General features: G+C 57.8%; 7 protein-coding genes across 7 annotated transcripts; 5 read left to right on the forward strand and 2 right to left on the reverse strand.

Annotated features, from left to right (window-relative positions):
• Window positions 1–1,616: 1,616 nt before the first annotated feature.
• On the forward strand, window positions 1,617–4,145 carry CH63R_01733 (FCP1-like phosphatase; the record flags this gene model as incomplete). Its single annotated transcript, XM_018296708.1, has 1 exon — window positions 1,617–4,145. One exon carries the CDS (start codon window positions 1,617–1,619, stop codon window positions 4,143–4,145), a length of 2,529 nt encoding a protein of 842 aa, XP_018165070.1.
• A 796-nt stretch (window positions 4,146–4,941) lies between these two features.
• On the forward strand, window positions 4,942–6,004 carry CH63R_01734 (GRIM-19 protein; the record flags this gene model as incomplete). The annotated part of the gene is made up of 4 exons (XM_018296709.1): window positions 4,942–4,992; window positions 5,380–5,486; window positions 5,711–5,863; window positions 5,959–6,004. The coding sequence occupies 4 exons, from the start codon at window positions 4,942–4,944 to the stop codon at window positions 6,002–6,004; spliced, it is 357 nt and encodes a 118-aa protein (XP_018165071.1).
• A 1,869-nt stretch (window positions 6,005–7,873) lies between these two features.
• On the forward strand, window positions 7,874–10,476 carry CH63R_01735 (Alpha-L-rhamnosidase; the record flags this gene model as incomplete). The annotated part of the gene is made up of 2 exons (XM_018296710.1): window positions 7,874–8,194; window positions 8,278–10,476. 2 exons carry the CDS (start codon window positions 7,874–7,876, stop codon window positions 10,474–10,476), a joined length of 2,520 nt encoding a protein of 839 aa, XP_018165072.1.
• A 244-nt stretch (window positions 10,477–10,720) lies between these two features.
• Window positions 10,721–14,617, reverse strand: CH63R_01736 (Condensin complex subunit 1; the record flags this gene model as incomplete). The annotated part of the gene is made up of 4 exons (XM_018296711.1): window positions 10,721–13,321; window positions 13,373–13,638; window positions 13,726–14,234; window positions 14,385–14,617. 4 exons carry the CDS (start codon window positions 14,615–14,617, stop codon window positions 10,721–10,723), a joined length of 3,609 nt encoding a protein of 1,202 aa, XP_018165073.1.
• A 1,745-nt stretch (window positions 14,618–16,362) lies between these two features.
• Window positions 16,363–17,963, forward strand: CH63R_01737 (Cell cycle protein; the record flags this gene model as incomplete). Its single annotated transcript, XM_018296712.1, has 2 exons — window positions 16,363–16,648; window positions 16,771–17,963. 2 exons carry the CDS (start codon window positions 16,363–16,365, stop codon window positions 17,961–17,963), a joined length of 1,479 nt encoding a protein of 492 aa, XP_018165074.1.
• Window positions 17,964–18,573: 610 nt separating this feature from the next.
• CH63R_01738 (60S ribosomal protein L27a) lies at window positions 18,574–19,517 on the reverse strand (the record flags this gene model as incomplete). The annotated part of the gene is made up of 4 exons (XM_018296713.1): window positions 18,574–18,624; window positions 18,684–18,882; window positions 19,104–19,149; window positions 19,202–19,517. 4 exons carry the CDS (start codon window positions 19,515–19,517, stop codon window positions 18,574–18,576), a joined length of 612 nt encoding a protein of 203 aa, XP_018165075.1.
• Window positions 19,518–20,229: 712 nt separating this feature from the next.
• CH63R_01739 (DNA repair helicase) lies at window positions 20,230–23,083 on the forward strand (the record flags this gene model as incomplete). Its single annotated transcript, XM_018296714.1, has 4 exons — window positions 20,230–20,397; window positions 20,455–20,904; window positions 20,958–21,674; window positions 21,728–23,083. 4 exons carry the CDS (start codon window positions 20,230–20,232, stop codon window positions 23,081–23,083), a joined length of 2,691 nt encoding a protein of 896 aa, XP_018165076.1.
• Window positions 23,084–24,431: the final 1,348 nt, after the last annotated feature.

Raw genomic sequence — 24,431 nt, forward strand, 5'->3', positions numbered from 1 at the left:
ATATGGATCTGGGATGTCCACTAGTCGAGCTGCTGCGGGGAACATGATGGGGGAAGATGGGGATCACCACCAGACAGCCGCTTGCTGCCAGCTGGTGCCAAGAAGGGGGGGGGGAAGGGGCCGGAGAGAGTTACGATGGGCCTTACCCCCCCTGTGCAGTCACTGGAGCCGTGTTACCGCAGGTACAAATAGGCCACCGCATCCCACTCTTTCAGAAGGGGGCAGCCACCGACTCGGCTGCCACCGGTTGACAGTCTCGTCTGTTATTTTTTATTCCCTTGTACCTCGACCGCCAGGGACTTGTACCCTTTTCCCTCTTCAGGAATTTAGAATTGCGATCACGAAGACAATCACACCACCACTTCGACACGACAATTACAACATCCATACTCGTACAAAAACAGCGAAAACGAAAAGGGACCAAAAAAAACACACATACTCATTCACTCACTCCTGCCACTACCAATTAGATAACCAAATATCTCTACCCATCACGAGAAGTCTGTTTTGCTTTCTATACACGCCTTCAGTACAGCACGGCAACAGACGCGACTTGTCCAAGATACTACCCACCAGGCGGGGTACTTCGTTTTGCCGCAACAGGTACTTGCACAGATACGGATGCCTAAGGTCGGCGTCATATCTTAGGTACGGATACAGAGTACTTAAGTACCCTTTCCCTCCAACGGACTTGACTCCACACTTCACCGCCCTGCCGCCCACCGGAACAACACAGCCCCCGTAACACCGACCGATCGCCCCACACGGAGCTCCTCGGTGGACCGTGCTCCCACAGCATCCGACCCCACTCCGTCTCGCCTGGGTCCCCCCCGGTTGGCGCTGCCCTGCCGTGCTTTGCCTCGCCTTCCGTTTGCGACGTGCGTCGGTTCTTCGGTCCAGACCTGCACCAGACCTGGACTGGACCTCAGCGCACCTCGCTCTCCACCCCCATCAGAAGTTCCCCGAGCTCCAAAACCTCCTCCGCCCCCAAAAACAAAAACGCCCCCAAGCCGACTCCTCGACCTTCAACCACACCTAGAGCCGCATCGCATCATAGGTATCGCATCGCATTGCATCGCATCAAGTTCAACTTAACTCAGTTCAGCTCCACTCAACGCAGCTCAACCCCAACCGCTCCAACGCACGCGACTCATACCAGCAGTTACAATAACAAGACGGCACGAGGTTCATACTGCCATCTTCGTGGCTATTTCTGCCGTTTCCTGCTATCCCAGCCCTTCCGCCCGGCGTGCATCACGTCACTACAGAGTCAATCGCGCTGAGGGGGACCACACCTGCGGATAACACGCCTCCCCGTCTCGCTCCCCAAGCACTTTGTCTGCTCCTTGTCGCTTCGGGGCAATGGGATTGGCCACCGCACCGGCACCTTCTCTGATCGTTTCTGGGGGAGTCTCACTAGGTTCGTCACATCTCTCCTCCCTCGACTTTCTGTAATACCTCGTCCAAGTCCAAGTCGCCCTCGTCTCCCTCGTCTTGCACCCACTGGAGCGCGCGCTTTCGATCCGCGTCAGAGCTCACCAGGCTGACCTCACCGTTGCATTCCATCGCCACAGACTTTTAGACTGTCCCTCCAGAAGTAGTAGCCTGCCGTCATCATGGGCAAGCTACTTTCACTCGGCCCGAGGCTGCATTACCCGATTACCATCACGAAGCTACTCAAGAACCCCGGCGAAGCCATCAAGAAACAGGAGAGCATCCTGGAATACTCGTACAAGTCAATGCGCGAGTTTGGCGATCCAATCGCCGGCGACACTTGGCAAGAGGAGGTGACGACCATTGCTGGCTGGGATAGCCCCGCCGAGGGCACCCTCAAGGAATGGCGTCTCAAGGAGGGCACGACCGTCACGCGCGACGCGCCCTGCATGATGGTCGACGAGGCCTGCTCCCACGAGGTCCAGTTCCAGGGCTTGTGCGCCATCTGCGGCAAGGATATGACCGAGGTCAACTGGGCCAGCGACCAACGCGATACCCAGCGCGCCACCATCAACATGACCCACGATCAGACCGGCCTCATGGTCAGCGGCGACCTGGCAGCGCGCGCCGAGCACGAAACCCAGAAGCGTCTCCTGCGCCAGCGCAAGCTGAGCCTTGTCGTCGATCTCGACCAGACAATCATACACGCCTGCATCGAGCCCACCGTCGGCGAATGGATGGAGGACCCATCGAATCCCAACTACGAGGCTGTCAAGGATGTCAAGAAGTTCCAGCTCAACGACGAGGGCCCCAGGGGAATGGTCACCTCGGGGTGCTGGTACTACATCAAGATGCGACCCGGCCTTGCCGAGTTCCTCGAAAGGGTGGCCGAGCTGTACGAGCTCCACGTCTACACCATGGGAACCCGCGCGTACGCGCTCAACATCGCCAAGATCGTCGACCCCCAACAGAAGCTGTTTGGCAACCGCGTTATCAGCCGTGACGAGAACGGCAGCATGATCTCCAAGAGCCTCCAGCGCCTGTTCCCTGTCAACACCAACATGGTCGTCATCATCGACGACAGGGCCGATGTTTGGCCGAGCAACCGACCCAACCTCATCAAGGTTGTGCCGTACGACTTCTTCAAGGGCATCGGCGACATCAACTCGAGCTTCCTCCCCAAACGACAAGACATCCTTCCCGCGCCATCCGACTCGGAATCGAAGCCCGCGCCGGAAGCCCCCAGTGAAGCACCCAAATCCGCCGAGGCCAAGCCGGAGGAGTCACAGCAGAACGGCAAGGTGTCGGCCCTGGACGAGCTCGTCAAGATGAGCAGCGGCGACGACAAGGTGCTGCAGGCGGCACAGACCGGCGAGCAGGAGAAGCTGCTCGAGCAACAGATCAAGGAGAGGCCTCTGCTTCACATGCAGGAGGAGCTGGACAAGCAAGACGAGCAGAAGGAAAAGGAAACCCTGGACGCCGAAGACGGCCCGCACATCATGACCGTACAACACCGATCCCAGGTTCTCCGCGATAATGACACGGAGCTGACCTATCTGCAACAACATCTTACCGAGCTGCACCAGAAGTTCTACGAGGAGTACGACGAGAAGCGCGCCTCTGCGCCTGCTCAATCCGCTCCGCGCAGAAGACCCGCCGACGAGAACATCGACCTTGACGCGGTTCCGGACGTTGGTTTTGTCCTCGACACGATGAAGGCCTCAACCCTCCAAGGCACCACCATCGTGTTGTCTGGTCTTGTCCCTCTCGGCGTGGACGTGCTGCAGTCTGAAATCGGCATCCAGGCCATGAGTTTCGGCGCCCAAATATCCACCCGAGTGTCAAAGAACGTAACGCACCTCGTCATATCTACGTCTCGACCGCGGACGCAAAAGGTCAGACAGGCGGCCAAAATCCCAAGCATCAAGATTGTCAGCCAGAACTGGCTGTCGGATTGCTTAAGCAAATGGGAGCACGTCGACGAGACACCTTATCTGGTTGAGGTACACCCGGCAGACCGACGTTACCACGCCGCCGCCGCCGCCGCCGCCGCCTCCGAGACGACAGATGCCGACACGGTGTCGGATGTCGATGGCGATGATCTGTCGAGGCCGCACCTGACCATTATTGACGAGACGGGCGAGCATCGTATTCTCGAAGAAGACGACGACGCGTCGGACGAAGACGACGGCGACCAGGACGGGGATGACGATAACCTGATGCCTGATTTCGAGGATGGCCAGACCAGCCCGATAGACGACCTGAAGACGTTCGACTGGGAGGGTGTCGACGACGAGATGAAGGAGTTTCTCGGGAGCGACGATGGCATTTCGGATACGGACACGGAGAGCCGCAGCGGAGACACGGAAGCCGGTGATGAGCCGCCGTCGTCTCAAGAATCGGTCACGGGTGGCGGAACCAAGAGGAAGGCCATGGACGACGACACGGCGTCCGACGAAGGCGGAAGCGCGCTTTCGAAGAAGCAACGCGTGGCCAAGAGCCGTGGCGCCTCCAAGCTCAGTTCCGTCAGGACACCCAACGCCGAAGACCAAGAATCGAGCAGCCTGCCCACCCCGCAAATCACGGGCGATGAGGAGGACATCTCCCGCGCACGCGACGACGGTGCGGTGGTGGACGGGGGCGATGACTTTGACGAGGACGATCTCGAGGCCGACCTCGAAGCGGAGCTGGCGGCTGCGGGAGAAAACTAGTGATGAAGATGTTCCTCCGGAGCCGAAAGTGTCTGTCGGGTCAAGTCAGGCCAAGATAGATACACATAACACAACCCAGGTCGAACAACGGGAAAGTCCTCGCAGGCGGTTCGCGGTAGTAGAAAAGTTGGTTGGCTATGGTTTGTTCGGTTTTATACCCAGCCTTTCCGTTGGCGAAGCATGGCATGGAGTTGAGATGTGCGCATACTTTTGTAGGATTGATTCACGAGCAGGACGGTTATTTGGGATGGCGAATAAAGGACACGATGCCGGGTTGGGCGAACGGCCGATCTGGGCACTATTGTATTTATTTACTCGAGACAGTTCAATATGCGTTCTGTCCCATTATTATTTACTTGTGTGAGTGAGCCTGTCTGTCATCATTGATGGTGAACTGGGTGAAGTTGATGAATTCGGTTCGGTGTGTCTCGGTGTGTCTCGGTCAGAGTGGAGCTCCCACTGTTCTTACATAAGCGACAGGCCAATCGAGCGAATCACTGTCGACCTGAAAACAATCACCACCTCAGGCACGCTTTCAGGCCAACCAAAGCTTGAACCTCGAGAGCTCGACGAACCACGCGCCATCGCAAAACTGCCAACGCCCCCTCCTGTCGGACCGACGCCGATAACCCCTACGAGACGAAGAAGAACGAAAAGGTCCGACCCAATTGGACTCCGAACACCGTCGACGGAGCCATTGCCCGACGAGCAGATACCCTCTCTCACGAACCACCATCTCCCCGCAGAAACCGAGCGCAGCCGACCGCGGTAGGTCGGTAGGAACGATTGAGCCAGGATGCCTCAAGATATGCCGCCCGTGGGGGGATACCAGGCTGTGCAGTACAAGGTGAGTTTGATCTTTTGTGTGTCGCTGAGAGGATTGGAGGGGAGGAATGGGAAGGGGGGGGGAGGTTTCCGGCCTGGAGGGGGAGTCAAGGGCGACGATCTCGCAAGGACAAGCAAGAGTATTGTGACGGGACGAGTGGAAGCATTTGGGTGGGAAGTGCGGACATGACGATGGGACTGAAGAAGAAAACGAGGCAATTGGTGACCTGTGTCGCCGGGCTGGCTCTATTGACCGTGCAATTGGCCTCTACGAAAGGAATACGTCGGGCTGGATTGGGTCGACAAAAGACGAGCCTGGGAAACAAGGGGCATTGGTTGGACCAGATCACAGATACGGGAAACGGCGAGACTTTGTGGGCGAGACTATGCTAATCACTCGACCAAACAGCGCAACCTGCCCGCCCGTGGATTCCGCCCCGGCACGATGTTGCTCGGTATGGGCCTTGTGATGGGATACGGATGGTACCACTTGATCAAGGGTATCCGGGAAGCCAAGTACGTTTTACCTCCCCTTACCACCACTCCGGCGCCTTCCACGAGCTCTTGGGTGTCTGTGATGGTTCTGCGGGAGCGAGAGCTGCTGCGAATCCCGATCCTGGAGGACATGACATGGATCCTCGGACGAGGGGGAGGCACCAATTGTACAGCCTGGGAGCTCGCGGCAGCAGGACGAACACGAGTGCGACGACATGAGAAGAGTGTACTGACGATCATGGCAGCGAGCTCGCGAGAGAGAAGATGTGGGCGCGCATCCACCTCATCCCCCTCCTCCAGGCCGAGGAGGACCGCGACCAGGTCCGCAGGTGGTACGCCGACCAGTCGAGAGAGAAGGAGCTTTTGGGCGAGAACACCAAGGTCTACCACTCTGACAGGTACGTTGATTCTCAAGACTTGCGTCATCGCGAGGGCCCATCTATAGTAATTACTTGCGGAGTTGGGGGCACACGGCTAACGGTTGGCATCACAGATTCGTCCGTCCTACTTTCGCTGTTGCGCCGCAGACCAAGAACTAGAACACGCTTACGAGGTTTGAGGGAAGAAGAAGACGATGGAGGAGACGTAGAAGGGGGGACGTAGGGGACAAAAAGAAGAGCCGGCGGAATGCTGGCGTGTGTATATGATACTTTTCGGGACGGAGAGAATCAAAGAACGACTTTTGTTGAATCAGCCTGCGGTCTCTCTCTGTGTGTTTTGGCTCGTACATGTCCTGGCTTAGGGGGTCTCGTGTTATATGGCGCCGCCCTGCAGATGCTTGCGTCGGTCGTGGGTGTGGCTGGTTGGCATTCCCGGCCGTCGGCGGCCATTTCAGTCAAGAGGCCTCAGCCTAGATGGGTCCTTGGGGCGCGCACACCATTGGGACTGACTGCGTGATGCCCAGGACACACAGTAAGCCGTCGTTTTACCGTGTCTGTTGTGCCTTTGGGGAGGTATCAATTTGCTGCGGAAAGTGGTTGCGCTTTACGTCTGATTGGCTGCCTCTTGAAGCCTTTAGGTGAGTGAAATCTGCAGTGAAAGAGCCGCATGTAGGGATCCAGGCAGGCTGTCAAGTTGAGGTTATGTGAAAGCTGATAGGCTGCCCCTTGAAGCCTTTGGGTGAGTGAAATTTGCAGTGAATAGGTGGCTGGCTTGCGCATACTGATTGATTCATGGCTGTGGTCGCAAATAGCACAAGGTCTCGATGACGTGGACCTACACTGCCATCTTGGATTCCGCGAGATCTGCTGGTCAGCGCGGGCAAGGACCAGTCATCGGGGGCTTGCGAGAACAAGGACAACGCCGAAGGGAGCCTCATGTCAGGCCAGTTTTGGTCTTGGTCAGTGGAGGAACCTTGCCAGACGACTTAATGAGAATATTGAAGCCGCTGTACTCATCAGACATTGGTGGCTCGTATATGTGATCAAAAATGGAGCAAGACTGATTACGGATTCAAGCGGTTTGGTGAAATCAGGCAAAGACTAGCTTAGCTGGCTTGTCATACTCCGTGTATACCCCTTCCCTCAACTCCCTTTGGGGGGGTTAAAATTGCAGTGAACCAATTCAGACCACAGCAGGGGCTATGTAGTCCGGGGTCCAGTAGCAGCCATACTTTTCCATGCCTACCTACAAATCTGAATCCGGTGGCTACGATCAGCCACACAGCCGCTTAGGGCTGTGTGCAAACCATGTGTATGTAAAAGCATATGATGCTTCAAGGGCGATGGAAACGCGAGTCGCCTGCCTACCCTCCTACCCTGAACGATTGAGCAGTCATTTGCCCGAAAATCATCGGTCACCCTGTCATCATTCTGTGCGCACCACTAGACTGAATGTTGGACCAAAAGGCACGGCTCTGAGTCTAGATGAGGGGTTTTGGTTGTCCACCTACTACGTTGAAACTCACTTGAACGAAGACAGAAGCAATCACCGCAAATCCATCATTACTCGTGTCGACCTTGTGCCCTTTATTCAATCCCGGCTTGCAGAGTTTGCAGAGACTTCCATGGTTATAAATCATTAACCACCAAGACCAGTCTCGCCCATCCTAGAATCACTCAAAAGTGTCTGCGTTCTACTTACTCAGTTGAGGCACTAACAACAACCCGCGCATAACGTCTCGGTACGCGGGTTCTGGGTGGGCATGCGAACTTCCGAGGCCTTTCGTATTATCGGGTTCTCCACCAGCCATCTCCAACCTTGGCCACATGAATATCTTGAACCTCGGACGCCGATGACATGACAGTGACAAGAATAATAGGGGAGCCTTTAGGATAGGAGGAGAGGGGAGGAGGGATATAAGACTGGTTCCCTTCGCCATTCGAAGTGACTATGGACCACATCCCGTTCTTGAAGCCAATGTCACTCTTTGATACACTACCACTTTTCCTCGTCCTCCCATCAACATAATGCCGTCCCCTCAAGCTGCTGCTATCATAGCCAGCGCTTTACTCTGCTTGATCAACCCGATCACAGGCATACCAACCCAGCAGCACCCAGTTCTTCTTCCAAAGTCGTCTCAAGACTCGTTCCAAAATGGGACCGTTATATATGGTTCCAATGGAACCACAACCCTCACTCACCAGGGGACGTCTTCTGCCATCGTAGTCCTCGACTACGGTCGGAACGTGGAAGGATATCCTACATTCGAGGTTGTCTCTACCGCCGGAGACACCTCGGGCTTTGAGATTTCGTATGCCGAGAGCAAGGCCTCTCTTGGCCTGTACATGGTGAGCCGTTCAACATCCAACACCCACCCCTCCCTTCGAGATCTCTAGACCTCATTGCATAGACTAACACGATCACACCTCAGAGCGATGGCCCCCTTCCCCTCGCCGCGGCAATGGACACCTACAGAGTCAACCAGTACAACATCACGGGCCCGTCTCTCGTCACGAACCGCCTCATCCAAGGCGCCTTCCGCTACCAGAAGCTCAACCTCTCGACCCCCGGGTCACTCCGACTCCGCAACATCGGCGTCAGGCCCACGACGTCGACGACACCTCTAACCCAGCTCCCCGGCTCTTTCGAGTGCTCCGACGAGGACCTCACCCGCATCTGGCACGTCGGCGCAAGGACGGTCCAGCTCACCGAGATCCCCAGGAACTCCGTCCCAGACTTCCTCCATGTCACCAAGGAGGGCGCCTACGCCGAGAGTCAGGCCCCTCAAGCGCTGGCCGGCACCGTGGCCGCACAGCTCCTCAACTACCGCGTCCATCTGGAGGTCAAACCCGTCAAGGGCGGCTTCGGAGTCGCCGTGCTCTGCGATACGCTCAACAGCTGCGTATACATCTCCTTCGACCTGGTGCGGCACGTAGTCACAGCCCACGCCGGCTCGACGACTTTCGACACCCTCCTCGCAACGTCTGCCCTCCCGACTGATATGGCCCTTTTCGATACATGGCACACTGTCCGCATCGAGGTCGCCGCGCCATCCGTCACCGTCACCCTAGACACCCTCCCGGTCTTTAACCTGACCCAGACGTCCCGCTTCTTCGGGTCCTTCGGCGTCGGCGCCTCCTTCGGCCACGCGGCCTACTTCCGCAACCTCTCCGCCAGCACGCCGGCCGGCGAGACTATCTACGCCGACCCGCTAACGTCCCCTTCTTTCCTTGCGGACTTCATGATGGGCGCGAACCCGGCGGATACCGTCGTCGACGGCTCCCGCCGCGATCGGATCGCGTACACGGGCGACCTCGACGTGGCCATCGGCGCCGCGCTGGCGAGCACGCACGGCACGTCCTTCGTCGACGGGTCTCTCGACCTCCTGGGCTCGTACCAGGCCCCGTCGGGCTTCTTCATCCCCACGGCCAAGATCCAGCAGAGACCCCTGGCGTCCCCGCTGGACGTGGACGCGACGGGGCTCATCGGCTACTCCTTCAACTTCGTCACCGCCCTTGCGCAGAACTACGAGACGAGAGGAGACATCGCCTTCGCGCGGCGGTGGGCGCCCGGGATCGCGAAGATGCTGGACTGGGCCGACTCCCAGACCCTCCCGAACGGGCTCTTCAACGTCTCGGACGCGTCCATCGGCGGGGACTGGAACTACTACGACCCGGCCCAGACCGGCGCCGTGACAAAGTTCAACGCCGTGTACGCCTACGCCCTGCAGCAGTCCCTGCTCGTCCTCGGCGATGCGGGCGTCGACGTGACGAGATACCGCTCCCGTCTCGAGGCCCTCCGCGCAGCCATCAACGAGAACCTCTGGAGCGACGACCTCGGCGCGTACGTCATGTCCGACACCCTCCGCGAGGGCTTCGCCCAGGACGCCAACGCCCTCGCCATCCTCGCCGGCGTCCCATCCCCGGACGCGACGAAACGCATCCTCGCCACCCTCTCCGACGCGCTCCTCCTCCCCGCGGGGCCCCTCGCCTTTTCCTCCTCCATCACCACTGCCACCGGCGGGAACTTCGCAGAGAAAATCAGCCCCTACGCCTCGGCGTACCACCTCCGCGCCGCCTTCTCCTCGCGCGACGCCCTCACTGCAAATACCCTCCTCAAGACCCTCTGGGCGCCGATGGCGGACCCGGCCAACGCAAACTACACGGGGTGCTTCTGGGAGACGCTGAACGCCGACGGCACGCCCGGGCTCGGCGTCGGGACGTCCTTATGTCACGGGTGGTCCGCAGGCCCGACGGCGGAGCTGAGCAGGTTCGTCCTGGGCGTGCGGCCCGCGAGGCCCGGATTCGCCGGGTGGGAGGTCGAGCCGCAGACCCTGGGACTGGCTTGGGTTAGCGGGCGGTATCCGACCTCCCGCGGCGACTTGTGCGTCGAGTGGCGGTTTGGGGACGACGATGGGCTGCTGCGGATGGAGGTCAAAAGCCCCGGGGGTACCACGGGGACGGTACACTTGCCCGAGCCACTGTTGGTAGGGCTCAACGAGTCAGTTATCCGTGTCAATGGTGTTGTGGTGAACAACGTGACTCGATTCGAGGTCAACGGAGGGGATGTCTTTGACCTGGTGCAAGAACTAAATCCTGGTGCAAGGACGGGGACAGCAAGGAAACTATAGACAAACTGAGTTAGATACGGCATCATCATCATCATCATCACATGATATCCACACACTCGAAGGCCAGAGAGAACAAAGAGATCAAGATAAATTCGTCAACGTCATTAAAGTCTCATCATCCATGCAGTGGTATATACCCGAAGTGACGCAAAGTCAAGCAGTCAACCACCCAGCCAAGACCAACAAGAACCACTAACGCCAACCAACGACGCCCTATTCCTACACACCACAACACGTCCATTCTCTAAGCCTGGAGCTGGATGACCCTGAAACCCTCCGAGACGGTCTTGGTGATCTCCTCGTTCTTGTGCTGGAGCAGCCCCAGGGCAAAAGCGACGTCGTTCCACTGTCGCTCCGTCTCGCAGCGCGTGAGCCTGGCCGCGAGCTTGTCGGCCAGCTGCTTGGCGTGCTTGTCCTTCTCGACGAAGCCCAGCAGGAACCGGATGATTCTGCGGAAGCTCTCCTCTTCCAGGTTCTTCTCGGCTGATAGCAGGCTGAACATGTCGACAAAGTGGTTGTAGACGGCATTGTCCTTGGTGCTGAGCTCGGTGAAGAACATGCGCGCAAGGTCGGCGATGCGCCGGTCCTCGTCCTCGAGGCACTTGGCCATCTCTCCCAGCTGGCCCTTGACCTTGACCTGTCCCGCGAGAATCAGGAACGTCAGCGTCATCAAGCACGTGCGCTTGACCGACTGGTCCTTGTCAGCCAGACGACGGTACAAGAAGTCTGTATTCTCGTCGATGAGGTGGTTGAAGCACACCGCCATGTCGCCGAGCGCGATGACGGCGTTGGAGCGCACCGTGGCGTCGGTCGAGCGCTCCATGATGGTGATGAGCAGTGGCAGGTTGGCCTCGCAGTACTCGGAACTCACGCACATGAGCTTGGCGAGGCAGAGCGTAGCGGCGGCCTGAAGCCCCTTGTCGGCGTACGTCGTGTTATTGGCGCAGATCTCGGACACGAGGGGTCCGAACTGGGCCAGCAGCGAGTCGGGGCCGAAAAGAAGCTCCCGCTCACGAATGTGGGCCATGGCCTCGGTAAAGTCGTCCTCGGTCGTACCGCCGATGAGGTCGAGGTCGTCCGGCTCGTCCTTCTTGCCCGCCTGGGCAGTCGACTTGTCCGCCGTCTTCTCCTTCTCCTGCTCCTGCTTACGGCGCTTGAAGTCGAGTTCGCAGAGTTCGAGGTGCACGATTTGCTTGATGGCGACGTGGCCGACGATGAACAGAAGCTGCGAGAGGCCGATGGCGGCGTCGCGCTTCTTCGGCTGGGACGCGGGGGGCACGACCGTCTCGTTTCCGTCCTCGTCCTCAGAAGCCTCCACAGACTGGTTTTCGTCTCGCGACGCCGGTCTGGAGCTCGGTTGCGAACTTGGCTGGGACCCTGCCCGTGACTGAGGCGCAGCAAAGACTTGCTTCGTCTTGTGGCGGATAATGTCGGAGCAGAGGGTGTCGGGGTGCTTCGAGATGGCGTAGATGGCGTTGATGGCCTGCTCGGCAACACCGTACCACTCCTTGCTGTCGGACGGAACCTCGGTGATGGAGGCCAGCTTGGACAAGACGGCGTGGTCGTTCGGCAGCCTCGAGAACTTGACGGTGGATTCCTTTGCTTGCCGGCCGCTGGGGTTGATGCGGCGGAGAGCAATGCAGGTGTACTTGGCCAGCTGGAGATCAGCACGGCCGTGGGAGCCCAATCCGGTCCGCAGCATCGTCTCCATCTCCCCAACGACGATCTCGGGGTTGGCGGTTGCGAGCATGCCCAGCACGATGATGGCGCCGCGACGTTGCGTCCTGGAGATCTCGCGCTTCTGCACGCCGTAGACCTGCCAGAGCTTGGCAATGACAACCTCGGGAATCAGGCCCTGCTTCATCATGGTGCTCAGCAGCTGCTCCAGCGACGTCAGCTCGGCCGGGGTGGCGCCAAAGGTCAGACTGATCATGTTGCGGGCGATGAAGTTGGCCGCGTCGTTGGAGCTGAACGAGTCGGGCGCCTCGAAGAACAGGCGCTTGTAGACGTCAATGAGGTGGCTCTGGACACCCTTGCCCTCGTCGCTGTTGCCCTTTGTCCAAATCAGACGCAGCATGCGGCGGATGCCGACCTTGTTCTGCTCAATGTTGTACGCGTCGCCAATCTCGAAGTAGTCCATGGCCTCGATGACCTCGCTCTTGTTGCGGGAGCCAAGAAGCTGACAGACGGTACCGGTAGCCTCGTGTAGGACGTCGATAAACTTCAAAGCCTCCGAGTAGTACCGCTTGGTGAGGGTGAGCTTCTCGATGGCCTCGGACGTTGCAGCCTCTTCTCGCGCCTTGCGGACAGCCTCGAATTTTTGCTCGTCGGTCATGGGCTTCTGGGGCGACTGCTCGATCTGTGTGGCTTCGTCAAGCAGCTCGTTGTCGACGGTAGTATTGGCACCTTCGCCAAGGCCGGGGGCACCGTCGGGGGGCTTCAGGGCGTTGAGCTCCTCGTCGACCTTGTCAAGGCGGGCCTGCCAGTCTTTGCGGGAAAGCTGGGCGCCGTGCATGACGGTGAAAGGATGGGTCTTGATCAAGGAGCCGAGCAGCTTGATGGCGTTTCGCCTGACGTGACTGCTCTTGTCCTCGAGGCTTCTGCAGGCCATTTCGGCCGCGCGCTGACGTCGCTTGGGGAACTTTTGCTCGAGGTCGCAGAGCTTGACGTAGACCTGAATGGCCCTGCATCGGCAGTAGGGGTTGATATCGAGGAAGCGCTCCTCCAACACGTCGAAAAAGGCGTTAAGCTGGGACTTGTGGTTCTCGCCGCGCTCGTCCTGTTTGACCAGGTGGGCAATCATGTTTCCGCAAACCTCGATGAGGGCGCAGCGCAGGGTGTAAGACTAGAAGGGTCAGAACAGGGTTGGGCGGGCGGGGTGTGACAAGATTGTTACCTCGCTGTCGAGTTGTTTGGCGAGCATGGTCATTTGCTTGATAACGAGCCTGGGAGCCAGCTCGGAGAGCTTGACGATGAACTGGGAGACGGACTTGGGCCCCTTCGTGTCGTTTGTGTTGAACTCCTTGTTACTGAGTTCGCGCAGAATCTCGTCGGCCAGCTGGGGGTAGTCATAGGTATCTGCCAGGATGTAGAGAAACTCGGCCATGGGCTCGGAAAGGTGCTCAAAGTAGGTCAAGTTCTGGACGATGGAAATCTGGGCGGCTACGGTCACGTCGGGTTAGTTGTTGACGGCCAAGACAAAGACATGCTTACGCATGGATAGGATAGGGGGGGGATCACAGAACGTACCGTAGGCGTGACCGTGGTGCTTGACGGCGATGCACAGCACCTTGAAGGCGTGCATGCGGATGGATGTGCTCTTGACGCGCTGCTCGCTCTCGAGGACCATGTAGACGGGGCGGGTCAGCAGGCCGATAAAGGTGTCTCTTTCCGAGGTGGTCAAGAAGATCTTGGTAAGCTTCAGCTTGAGGACCTTGCTCATGATGTCGAGAGCGGACTGCAGCTGTGTGGCCGAGTCCCAGACGCCGTCCTGCTTAGGGGCATTCTTCTTGGGCTTTCCGCGGCCTCTGGCGACGGGAGCGGAGGAGGATTTCTCAGCGGCCTTGGTCTCGACGGCGGCGATGGTCCACTGCAGCAGGAAGCCGTAGATCTCCAGGAGCTGTTTGTGGTGGGCGAGGGTCTCCTGCTCGTCGGGGGATTCGAGGTCGTGGGTTATGGCGTCGCCCTCGGCGGCGAGGCCGGACATGACAAGATCGAAGATCTTGCTGAGGGCATGTGTCGGTAGGAAGGCGGTGTACCTGGAAGGGTTGAACAGCTCAGAATCATGTTCGCGTAAGGAGTCATGGGCATGGTCACGGACAGGGGCGGGGTCATGGTAAGGGAAGAAGGATTGAAAAGACAAGGAAGGGGATGGGCCTGAAGAAGAATGAGGGGAGACGGGTGCGCACTTTAGGAGGAATTGCAGCGAGTCGAGATGGGCACTGCGGGTGATGGCCTCGGGGTTCTCGGCAACGGCGTCGACGATGGGGTTGAGGACCGGGTTGACGACGGCGGCAGTGAGGCCTTCGGGGTCATTTTCGTAGTCGAAGAGGGAACCATCGGCTTCGGGGGTCGGGATGCTGGCGGGATCGCTCATGTAATGCTTGAGCGCATCGTTGATGTCGAATGTGACCGAGTCCATGGCTGCGGTCTGGTTGAGGTGTGCGCACCCAGCGTCAAGATGTGACCAAGAGGTGGGAGGAAAGGAGGGAGGAATAAAACGAATAAGAAGGAATAGGATCAAGAGAAGAAGAGGAAGGGGGAGGCGATAGGACTTGGCGGTATAGGTCCGAGGAAGCCGGGCAGCCGCCGTGTGGTGCTTCTGTGGTGCTTCTGTGTGGTGGTTGGTTAGTAAGGCGATGTGATGTGATGCGATGCGATGCGGTGCGATGCGGTGCGATGCGATGCGATGCGATGCGCCTCGCCAGAAAAGAGGAGCAGAAGGATGACGAAGGGAAAAAAGACGACGAGAGCGCAGTCGGCGGCCGAGCGGCGTGTAATGTCGACTACCTATGCCGAGGGGTGTTTTGCGTGCGTGATCGAGTTGATTGAGTGTACAAATACCCAACCGACCTATAATGTAATGGGGGGATGTTTTTTTCTCTTCCGCGGCAGTTGGGTACACACACAAAAGACAGAAGGTGGCCAATGACGGTGCGGAAAGCACCTAGCAACGGAATTGGGATGGTGGGTGCGATTTTGTTTATTGTTTTCTTTCCTTTTCAACCCTTCGTTTTTGGGGGGGGAGGGGAGGGGAGACGCGACGAGGGGGTGTGCTACGTCTCCATTTAATGGAGGTGCGGGGTCACCGAAGAAGAGGCATGATTGGTCATCAATCATCCGCAAGCAGATTGATTGGCCAGCACTTCGCCTGTTTGCCAGCGCTGCCCCTCGACCCGCTGAGTCTAAGGTAGACAGACTCTTAGAAAGCACCGACGAGCCCGCCTTGGTGCATCAGAAATGGGACACATGGAAAAAGATTCTATTGACTGAAGGAAAAATAAAAAATAAAAATAAAAATCACCACACCGAGGGCAGAATAACAAAGCCCCAAGAGACAAAAGGGGAGAAACCCAAGACGGAAAGAGATTATATCATCTTCAGGAAAAAGAAACGCCAGCACCAGCACCAGCACCTGCACCTGCACCTGCACCAAGCACCCAGCATATCCCTTACAGGCAGACACCAATCAAGACGACCAGCAGCACCACCACCAACACCTCGGCCAGCACCCATTACACGCCATTATAGGTACAGAACGCAGCACAGCTACAGGACACGGAACACAGGACACAGGACACAGGACAGCACACACACACACCCGCAGCAGTACATGATACACCATCCTCATCACTACTTCCTGCCAGCCCGCCTCGCATGACGCAGTGTTCTTCCCAGCGGGATTCCTCCTCTGCCAGCCTCAGCCAACCCAACCTAGAAGCCATCGACCAGTTAACTCGCTTCGGCCAGGGCCTCGACGTTCAGGCCTGGCACCGGCACGACTGGGCGGCACCAGCGCTGACGCCGACGCCGACGCCGACGCCACCAACAACAACAGCGCCAACAACAACAACAACAACACACCACGGCGGCCAGACACGTCCACCACCAAACTCACAACCACATTTGATAATACATTCACCACCACCACCACCACCACCACCACCACCGCCGCCGCCGCCGCCGCCGCCGCCGCCGCCGCCGCAGCCGTCGCATGCTCAATCCCGACGCCCACAGCCACACCCTTCTCTCCAAGACACTGTCTTGAATCCTCGCCGTGGCCCCTCTCCCTTCCATGCCCCGGCAGACTCAACTGCCGCTGCCGCCGACCTGCGATTGGCTCACCGCCCAGTCACCGCCGACCCTCGACGACCCTCTTCACACTCCATGGCCACGGCGACACGCAAACGCAGCCGTGAGGCCTTTGAAATACACGAGGACCCCCCGCACGCCCGCACCGAAGACACCGAGATGATGGCCGGCTCCGAGCAACATACCGAAGAGGTCGACGACGACGAAGAACCTGACGACGTCGACAACGAACCCTCTGATGACAGCTCCGACGACGACGACGACGTTGTCGACTCGGCCGTTCAGCGCGACATGGACCGCCTACAGGACGGCTATCCTGGCTTCCGCCAAAAGTACCGTCTGATCAAGCGCATTGGCGAAGGTGCGTCAACTACCGACCTCCACCCACCCATCCATCTATCTGTGGACATATCTACCTATGGATAGACATAGATAGACAAGTAGAAAAAGCATGAATACTTTTTTGCTAACACCCGACCACAGGCACATTCTCAACCGTCTACAAGGCAGAAGACCTCCAGTACGACCGCTATGATAACGATTGGGATATTGAAGAGAAGGACAACCCCGCCGGGAAATGGACATCGCCGCCCCTGAAGCCCTACCCGGCCGCCGCCGCCACGACGACGCGCGAACCCCGCCGTCGAGCCCGCTACGTCGCCATCAAGAAGATCTACGTCACCTCGTCCCCGACGCGCATCCTCAACGAGCTCGAGCTGCTGCACGACCTGAGAAACTGCGCCGCCGTGTGTCCTCTGATCACCGCCTTCCGCTCCACGGACCAGGTCGTTGCCATTCTCCCCTACTTCCGACACGAGGACTTCCGCGACTACTTCCGCCAGATGAAGGTCTCAGACATGGCCATCTACCTCCGCAGCTTGTTCACCGCACTCAAGGCCGTCCACGAACACAAGATCTTGCATCGCGATATCAAACCCACCAATTTCCTCTACGACCCGCAATCCCGACGCGGCGTGCTTGTCGACTTTGGCCTCGCTGAGCGCGAGGGCTCCGACAGCAAGCCCTGCCTGTGCCACGAGAGCAGGGACGTCCGCAAGCAGAGGATCACCAACAGCGCGGCATCGCAGAACGGGCCCCAACAAGGCTATCCAAAGAACGACACCCGCCCATCGAGGAGGGCAAACCGTGCCGGCACCCGGGGCTTCCGCGCTCCCGAGGTGCTATTCAAGTGCACCGAGCAGACGACAAAGATCGACATCTGGTCGGCCGGCGTCATCCTCCTGACCATCCTGAGCAAGCGATTCCCCTTTTTTAACAGTGCAGATGACGTTGAGGCCATGATCGAGATCGCCACCATCTTCGGCGTCAAGCGTATGAAGCAGGCCGGCCTGCTGCACGGCTGCATGTTTGAGACCAACATCCCCACTGTCGGCAGCGTCGGCTTTTCCCTGGGCAAAATCATCCTGTGGTCCACCTGCCGCACCGACGGCAGCAGGGACGGCCAGCCGGGAATCCCCCTGACCGACGAGGAGACGACTGCCGTCGACTTCTTGGAGCGCTGTATGGAGCTCGATCCCGCCCGGCGCATCAGTGCCAAGGAGGCGCTGGAGCACGACTTCCTCAAGGAGCCACAACCCAAGCAGGCGGCCGAGGCGACTGAGATTGAGCCAGACATCGTGGAGGATGACGATGAGATGGACATTGTGCAGGTGTAATGATAATGTTTTGGAACCCACCATGATGAAGCATCTTATAAAGCGTACAGCGAGGGAACGGTCCCCGTAACCCGTGCATGTTTGTGATAAAAACGTTGGGTGCGCCAATATGAGGGCTTGGAGTTTTAAGAGGTTTTGCGGATGGACGGTGGCATTGCGGTTTCGAGGCTACCACAGGGTGGGACGAACTGGGAGGCTCAGTTTCCCAAAATCACACCAGTTGTATACACAGGAGCAAGTTAACATAATGTAATCCTATTGAGTGGCATCGTCCGCTCAGTTTTCATGTTTTTGAATTCCCACAAACGCCACATTGAAACGAGACCAACCGCAAAAATGAGGCCACAAAGCCTAGACTGATTAATTGGAAGAGCCGTTTTTGTTTTTGGTATTCGGTAGAACCTTGGGGAATTCTGATCTTCATGCTATGCGAAAGGCCGTTTTTTATCCCTTGGCGCCATTTCCCATGTCCTCTTCTCGCCAAACCGCGAGTTGCCTTGATTTCCGCGGTACGCCGTCCGCTCATTCCGTGGCTGCATGGCCCAATCATTCCCAAGTTACATTCATCGTCCTGTCAAGTGCGGAACCCTCCGAGAGATGTTGACCGAATTTACGCGACGAGCTCAACGACACCACCGGCCTCGGTGATCTTCTTCTCAGCCTGTGGGGATGGGTCAGATACAAATCTTCAAGATTTAACGATTGGAGGTTGGGACATACGAGCTTGGAAACCCAGCGGGCCTTGACGACGATAGGGACCTCAGGGAGGCGGCCCTTGCCGAGGACCTTGGAGTAGCCGAAGGGGAGGAGGTCGATGACGGGGACCTTGTCGCCCTTGCCGGCGAGGTACTCCTCGCGCTTCTCAGCGGGAACGAGGGTCCAGAGCTTGTCCAGGTTGATGACGGGCTTCCAGAAGTGGCTGCGGTCAAGGTTAGTGAGTGTCATGGCCGAGGGGATCCTCTGATGAGCATCCGACTGCATTAGGCGTTCTGACGGTGGAACATTAAGTCTTCTCCTTGCCATCGTTGACAGATCAAAGAGCGGCAACGGTCTCCATGTTGTGGAAGATGTAGTCCATTCAACCGTCAAGAATCGCAACACAGTCGTGAGCTCAATCAGTCGGATTCGGTGTGTACATACTTCTGCTGCTTGTGGAAGTAGCGCATACCGACCTTACCGAAGTAACCTGTGAAACCGTCAGTCATCGAGTAAAAGCCTGCTAAATGGAAGAGACATACCGGGATGGTACTTGTCGAGGTTGGTACGGTGGTGGTGCTGACCACCGGCCAGACCACGACCACCGGGATGCTTGCGGTGCTTGCCAACACGTCCGTGACCGGCGGAGACGTGTCCGCGGCTGGAGAAAGAGAAAGTCAGCTTCCGGGTACATTTGGAAACGAAGACATTTCTCCCAGGATCGCAAACGGCAGAGTTGGTGGTGTCCATCGCACACCCAACATCGTTCTTCTCTTTCGAGGCGAGACGATTATTGTGTGTGGGATGGTGTCCTCCTTTTTGCTGGGGAAGCAATGTTGACGCCCTTGTTTTCAACATGCTATCCCCCTCTGCCGCCGCGCCTGCACAACAACAATATTCTTTTCCCGAGGTTCCATCTCCATCCACCGACGAACGACAACGGCGACGCCGCCCAACTCGTATCGGATCGAACGGGCGACTGTGCACCGGCGTCGCTCGCCGCGAGGACGCGGACCAGGATTTATTGCATCGGAGCGGGACTGGATAGTGAGACGTACTGCTTGCGGGTGCGCGAGAATCGGGTAGGCATGGCGACGGCTGTTGGGTGGTCGACTTGGGGTTAGTATCGCTGAGGAAACTTTCTCTTTCGCAAAAAGTTCGCGAGAGGAATTTGAGAGGGTCGTTCTGCGCACCGGCGTAGCTTCGGCAAAATTGCTAAGCGGGCTCCCAAAGGGCAAGCCCTATCTGGCCCGTGCTCTTTTCTTAGCAGTGCTCCTTGGCTTATGTAATTCACTCCTTCCCTGGTCCGGGTGCTACTTGACCGACTTGACCCATCTGACCGAGCGGCTTGATCCGTGCACCCGCTACACCGAGGTGAGCACTCCCCGTCTTTTTTCGTCCAGGTCGTTGTCCCTCAGCTGCATCACCCCTGGTGATATCGCCCCACCAACCGGCCGAGCTCTCTGTTGATGCCAATCAGACTCATGATCGACATTTCACTGGGTTCTCTCTACCTTATCTTCATCAACTGGTCAGTTCCTGCCTTTGGCTTTATTTCACATCGCTCGTTATGGCCAGAGATGCTGTTGGCGATACGGACTTGTCCGTTCCGAATGACATCGACTTCAACCACCCTTACACGCCCTATGATGTGCAGACGGACTTCATGAAAACCGCTTATGGCGTGTTGCAGCGTGGTAATGGTCAAGTCGGCATCCTCGAGAGCCCGACAGGCACGGTAAAGAGCCAACATACCTTTCATTGCAGGCGTATCAGACTATTAACTCGCGTCTAGGGCAAATCTTTGTCTCTGATATGTGCTTCGTTAACGTGGCTCCGGAATCAGCGTGTTGAGGAACACGAGGCGTCTCTTAAAGTCAACATGGACGACTTCAAAGATGAGCCTGATTGGATCGTTGAGCAGATGTTGCGGCGAAAGAGAGAAGCGCTCGCCCGGACCTGGGAAGAGCGGGAGAAGAAATTGGAGCAGATTCGTCAAAAAGAGAAGGCCATCGAGGCCCGCAGTGCCAAGCGACGCCGTTTCGATGATGGGCCTTCAGAACCAAAGACTCGTCGCACTGAAGAAGATGACGAGTGGCTGCTTGATGAACCGGATGCATCTGGCCCAGACGACGGAGACGCCATGAGCGGCCTCAGCAAGGAGACCAAGGACATCCTGACGAGGTTTGGCCTGGGAAACCTCAAATCGGACCAAGAGGAAGACAAAGTCGCGGACGGAATCAAGGTGCGCAGAGCCCTCGTTACTGCTGGGCACGTTGGTAACACGATTCATGTCAGATATACTACACGTCGAGAACCCATTCTCAACTCACACAATTCATCCATGAACTGCGACGACCCGAGTTCCCGTCGTCCATACCGTCGTCGATTGTGCAAGGCCAGCGTGAAGACGACCGTCGGTCCAAAGAGCCAGTCAAACACTTGCCCCTATCGTCGCGTCAGAAACTTTGCATTAACCCTTCCGTCGCACGCCTGGGCAGCCTGTCGGCCATCAACGATCGTTGCTCGGAGCTCCAGAAACCAAAGGCCAAGGACAAGTGCCCTTACACGCTGAAGGAAGACAACATAACCCAGACGCACCAGTTCAGGGACACGGCCCACGCCACGCTCCCTGATATCGAGGATCTGTACCATCTGGGCAAAAAGCTCTCGGTGTGCCCGTACTATGCTTCACGCGCGGCAATCGCGGGCGCCGAGATCGTCACCCTGCCGTACCCCTTGCTTCTGCAGAAGAACGCACGCGATGCCCTGGGCATCAAGCTGGAGGGCAACATCGTGATTGTCGATGAGGCTCACAACATCATGGACGCCGTGGCCAACGTCTATGCGTCCGAGGTAAAGCTGAGCGAGCTGAGGCGGGCCCGGCAGATGCTCGGCGTTTACGTCAAGCGCTTCGGCAAGAAGCTGAAAGGAGAGAACCGCGTCATGGTCGGACAGGTGGGACGGGTGATTGAAGGCCTCAGCGAGTGGATGGATGCGCAATCAAAGCTCAAGGTAATGCTGTTGCACTCCTCGCCCGCCACGTCGCGCCCGCTGACTGTCTGTAGAGCCCACAGGGCATCGTGGACTCCAAGGTCCTCCTCCGCTGCAAAGGCGTGGACCAAATCAACTTGTTCAGGTTGATCCAGTACATACAGGAGTCGAAGTTGGCCTACAAGATCGAGAGCTACGTCGCACACGTCGAAGAGGAAGCGGCCGACGCCAGTCATGGCAAGGGACCCCCGAGATCATCCACGCCAGTACTCCATATCCTTTCCTCCTTTCTCATCTCCCTTACCAATCTCAGCTCCGAGGGCCGCATATTCTACGAGAAGCTGGCAACCAGCCCACCGGATATACAGCTCTCGTACCTCTTGCTGTCTCCGACCCACGCGTTCTCGTCCATCGCCACGAGCGCCAGGGCCGTCATCCTCGCAGGCGGCACCATGTCCCCTTTTGACGATTACAAGTCCCATCTTTTCCCCTATCTACCAGAGTCGAAACTCACAACGCTCAGCTGTGGGCACGTCATTCCCCCGTCGAACCTGTGCGTATGGACACTGGCAGGGTCGCAACCGGGCCTCAAGCGGGATCCTAATTCGACCTTTGAGTTCAGTTTCCAACGCAGAGGCGATATGGACATGAAGGGCAGCCTCGGGCTAGCCATCTTTAACTTGTGTAATGTCGTTCCTGACGGCGTCGTCGTCTTCTTCCCTAGCTACGGTTACCTGGAGGAAGTAGTCACAGCGTGGAAAGGTGTTGCGACACGGCAAGGCCAGACCCCGCAAGGGGCCACGTCCCTTTGGGACCGACTTCAGCAGAGAAAGGAGGTGTTAAGCGAGACTCGCGGCGGCTCCAGCGACGAGGTGCTGGAATCGTACAGTCGGGCCATCTTGGGTGACGGCCGCGAGCCGAAGCCGGGAGCGGCAGGCAAACCTCGCGGTGCCCTGCTTCTCAGTGTCGTTGGCGGCAAGATGAGCGAGGGCATCAACTTCTCAGACCGCCTGGGTCGCTGCGTAATCATCGTGGGCCTTCCGTACCCGAACATCAACTCTCCCGAGTGGAAGGCCAAGACGGAATACATCGAGACTACGACGGTTCAACGGCTGACGACGGACTCGTCAGGAACCACAAAGATGTCGAGGGACGAGGCGCTGGCTGTTGCGAAGCAGGCGGCGAGGGACTTTTACGAGAATGCGTGTATGAGGGCCGTGAACCAAAGTATCGGCCGGGCTATCCGGCATCAGGGAGACTACGCGGCCATTGTGCTCGTGGATCGAAGATTCGGGACAGACAGGATCCGAGGGAAGCTTCCTGGTTGGATCCGCGGTGGCTTGGACGGTGACAGTCATGAAAAGGGGCTACCGCAGTTGATGGGGGCGCTGGGCAGTTTCTTTCGGTCGAAGCGGGCGGTAGGTTCGTAGACTCGAGGATGGAGGCAGGCAGGCAGGCAGGCAGGCAGGCAGGCAGAGACTGCAGTCAACGGGAATCTGGAATGTGGTCAGCTATCGGGATATCGCGGCGTTCATCGAGACGAGACGAGACGGGACCGGGTGCCCAAGCAATGTCCATCGAGATTGCCATCACTAAGCAACCGAGGTGACACAAGGTGCACCGGCAAGTGGGCGCCATCGAGCCGTGACAACTGCCAGAGGAAGCGCCGGCCAAAGGAATATTGTGAGGACCTGTAGAGCGTGAAGATTGAACCCCTCTTGTTTCTGTGGTTCTTGGAGTGGCCGAGCCACGGGGGGGAAGCACAGGCTACAGGCTCTAGAAAGCCAAGCCGTGTCGAGAAGGGCGCTAGAAGGCCGGAAATATGAGAAGAGACGAGAAGAGGGGGAGGGGGGACAAAATCACGAGAGAAACGTACTAGGCGGCCGGCCATCCGGGATCATTGAGATTTTTTGAATTTTCCCGTTCTGACGTAAAACATGGTTGATTTGAAATGGGATTCTCGCCCACACACGCACACACACAGGGAGACGGAACCCGTACATCGGGGAACCAATGGTCAATCGCCCAGATGATCTCGAAACTCAACATCTTGGTTTGATAGCCGTGACCATCCCTGGAAGGGCTAATTGAGAGATTGGTTATGGACCGCAACCAACAGTGGTCAGGACCTAAGCCATTGGGAGCATGGGAAGAGAGGGGGGGGGATTTGGTGCCAGGAAGATGGTTCGGTGAACGTGAGAAAAGACTCTCCCGTCCGCTTATGAATGTAGCAACACGACGTCAATCTTCAGGGTCACCCGGGGGGGAGGGGGGGGCGCGTTTGTTGCATTGGAATCCGAGAGTTGTTCTTGTCCTTGCAAGACCCTTGGAAACGGGCACCAACGGAAAGCTTACTTACAGCTTGCACAAGAGGGTCGGAGTGAACTCCGGGAACCCAATCCCAGGTTACACAGGGTAATAGTAAATAGAGGCCTGGGGCGCCCGCCTCCCCCCCCCCTAAGGCGAAATGAAAGGTGTAATGGAGAGAGAGGGAGAGCGGACAGTAAGGATACCACATGCATCCAGCACTGGCTACATTGCGATGGAAAACCCTCTGATAGCCCGACCTCTCCTGGGGCCCAAGGCCCATCAGGAACAGATCCTTGGCCCCAATCAGAGCCACGCGAACTCCGGAACAGCCTCCGGCCCTGAGCAGCCTCGATGAACGGGCGAGGTGGAAAAGGTGGCGTTGCCTTATGACGCGGGCCACCCAATCACACGTCGCATTGACGCCGGAGGTCGCCCCAGCCAATACAGCGTCCGCGGACCCTAAGCCAC

This window comes from Colletotrichum higginsianum, chromosome 1 (genome assembly GCF_001672515.1).
Source record: "Colletotrichum higginsianum IMI 349063 chromosome 1, whole genome shotgun sequence".
Lineage (NCBI taxonomy): Eukaryota > Fungi > Ascomycota > Sordariomycetes > Glomerellales > Glomerellaceae > Colletotrichum > Colletotrichum higginsianum.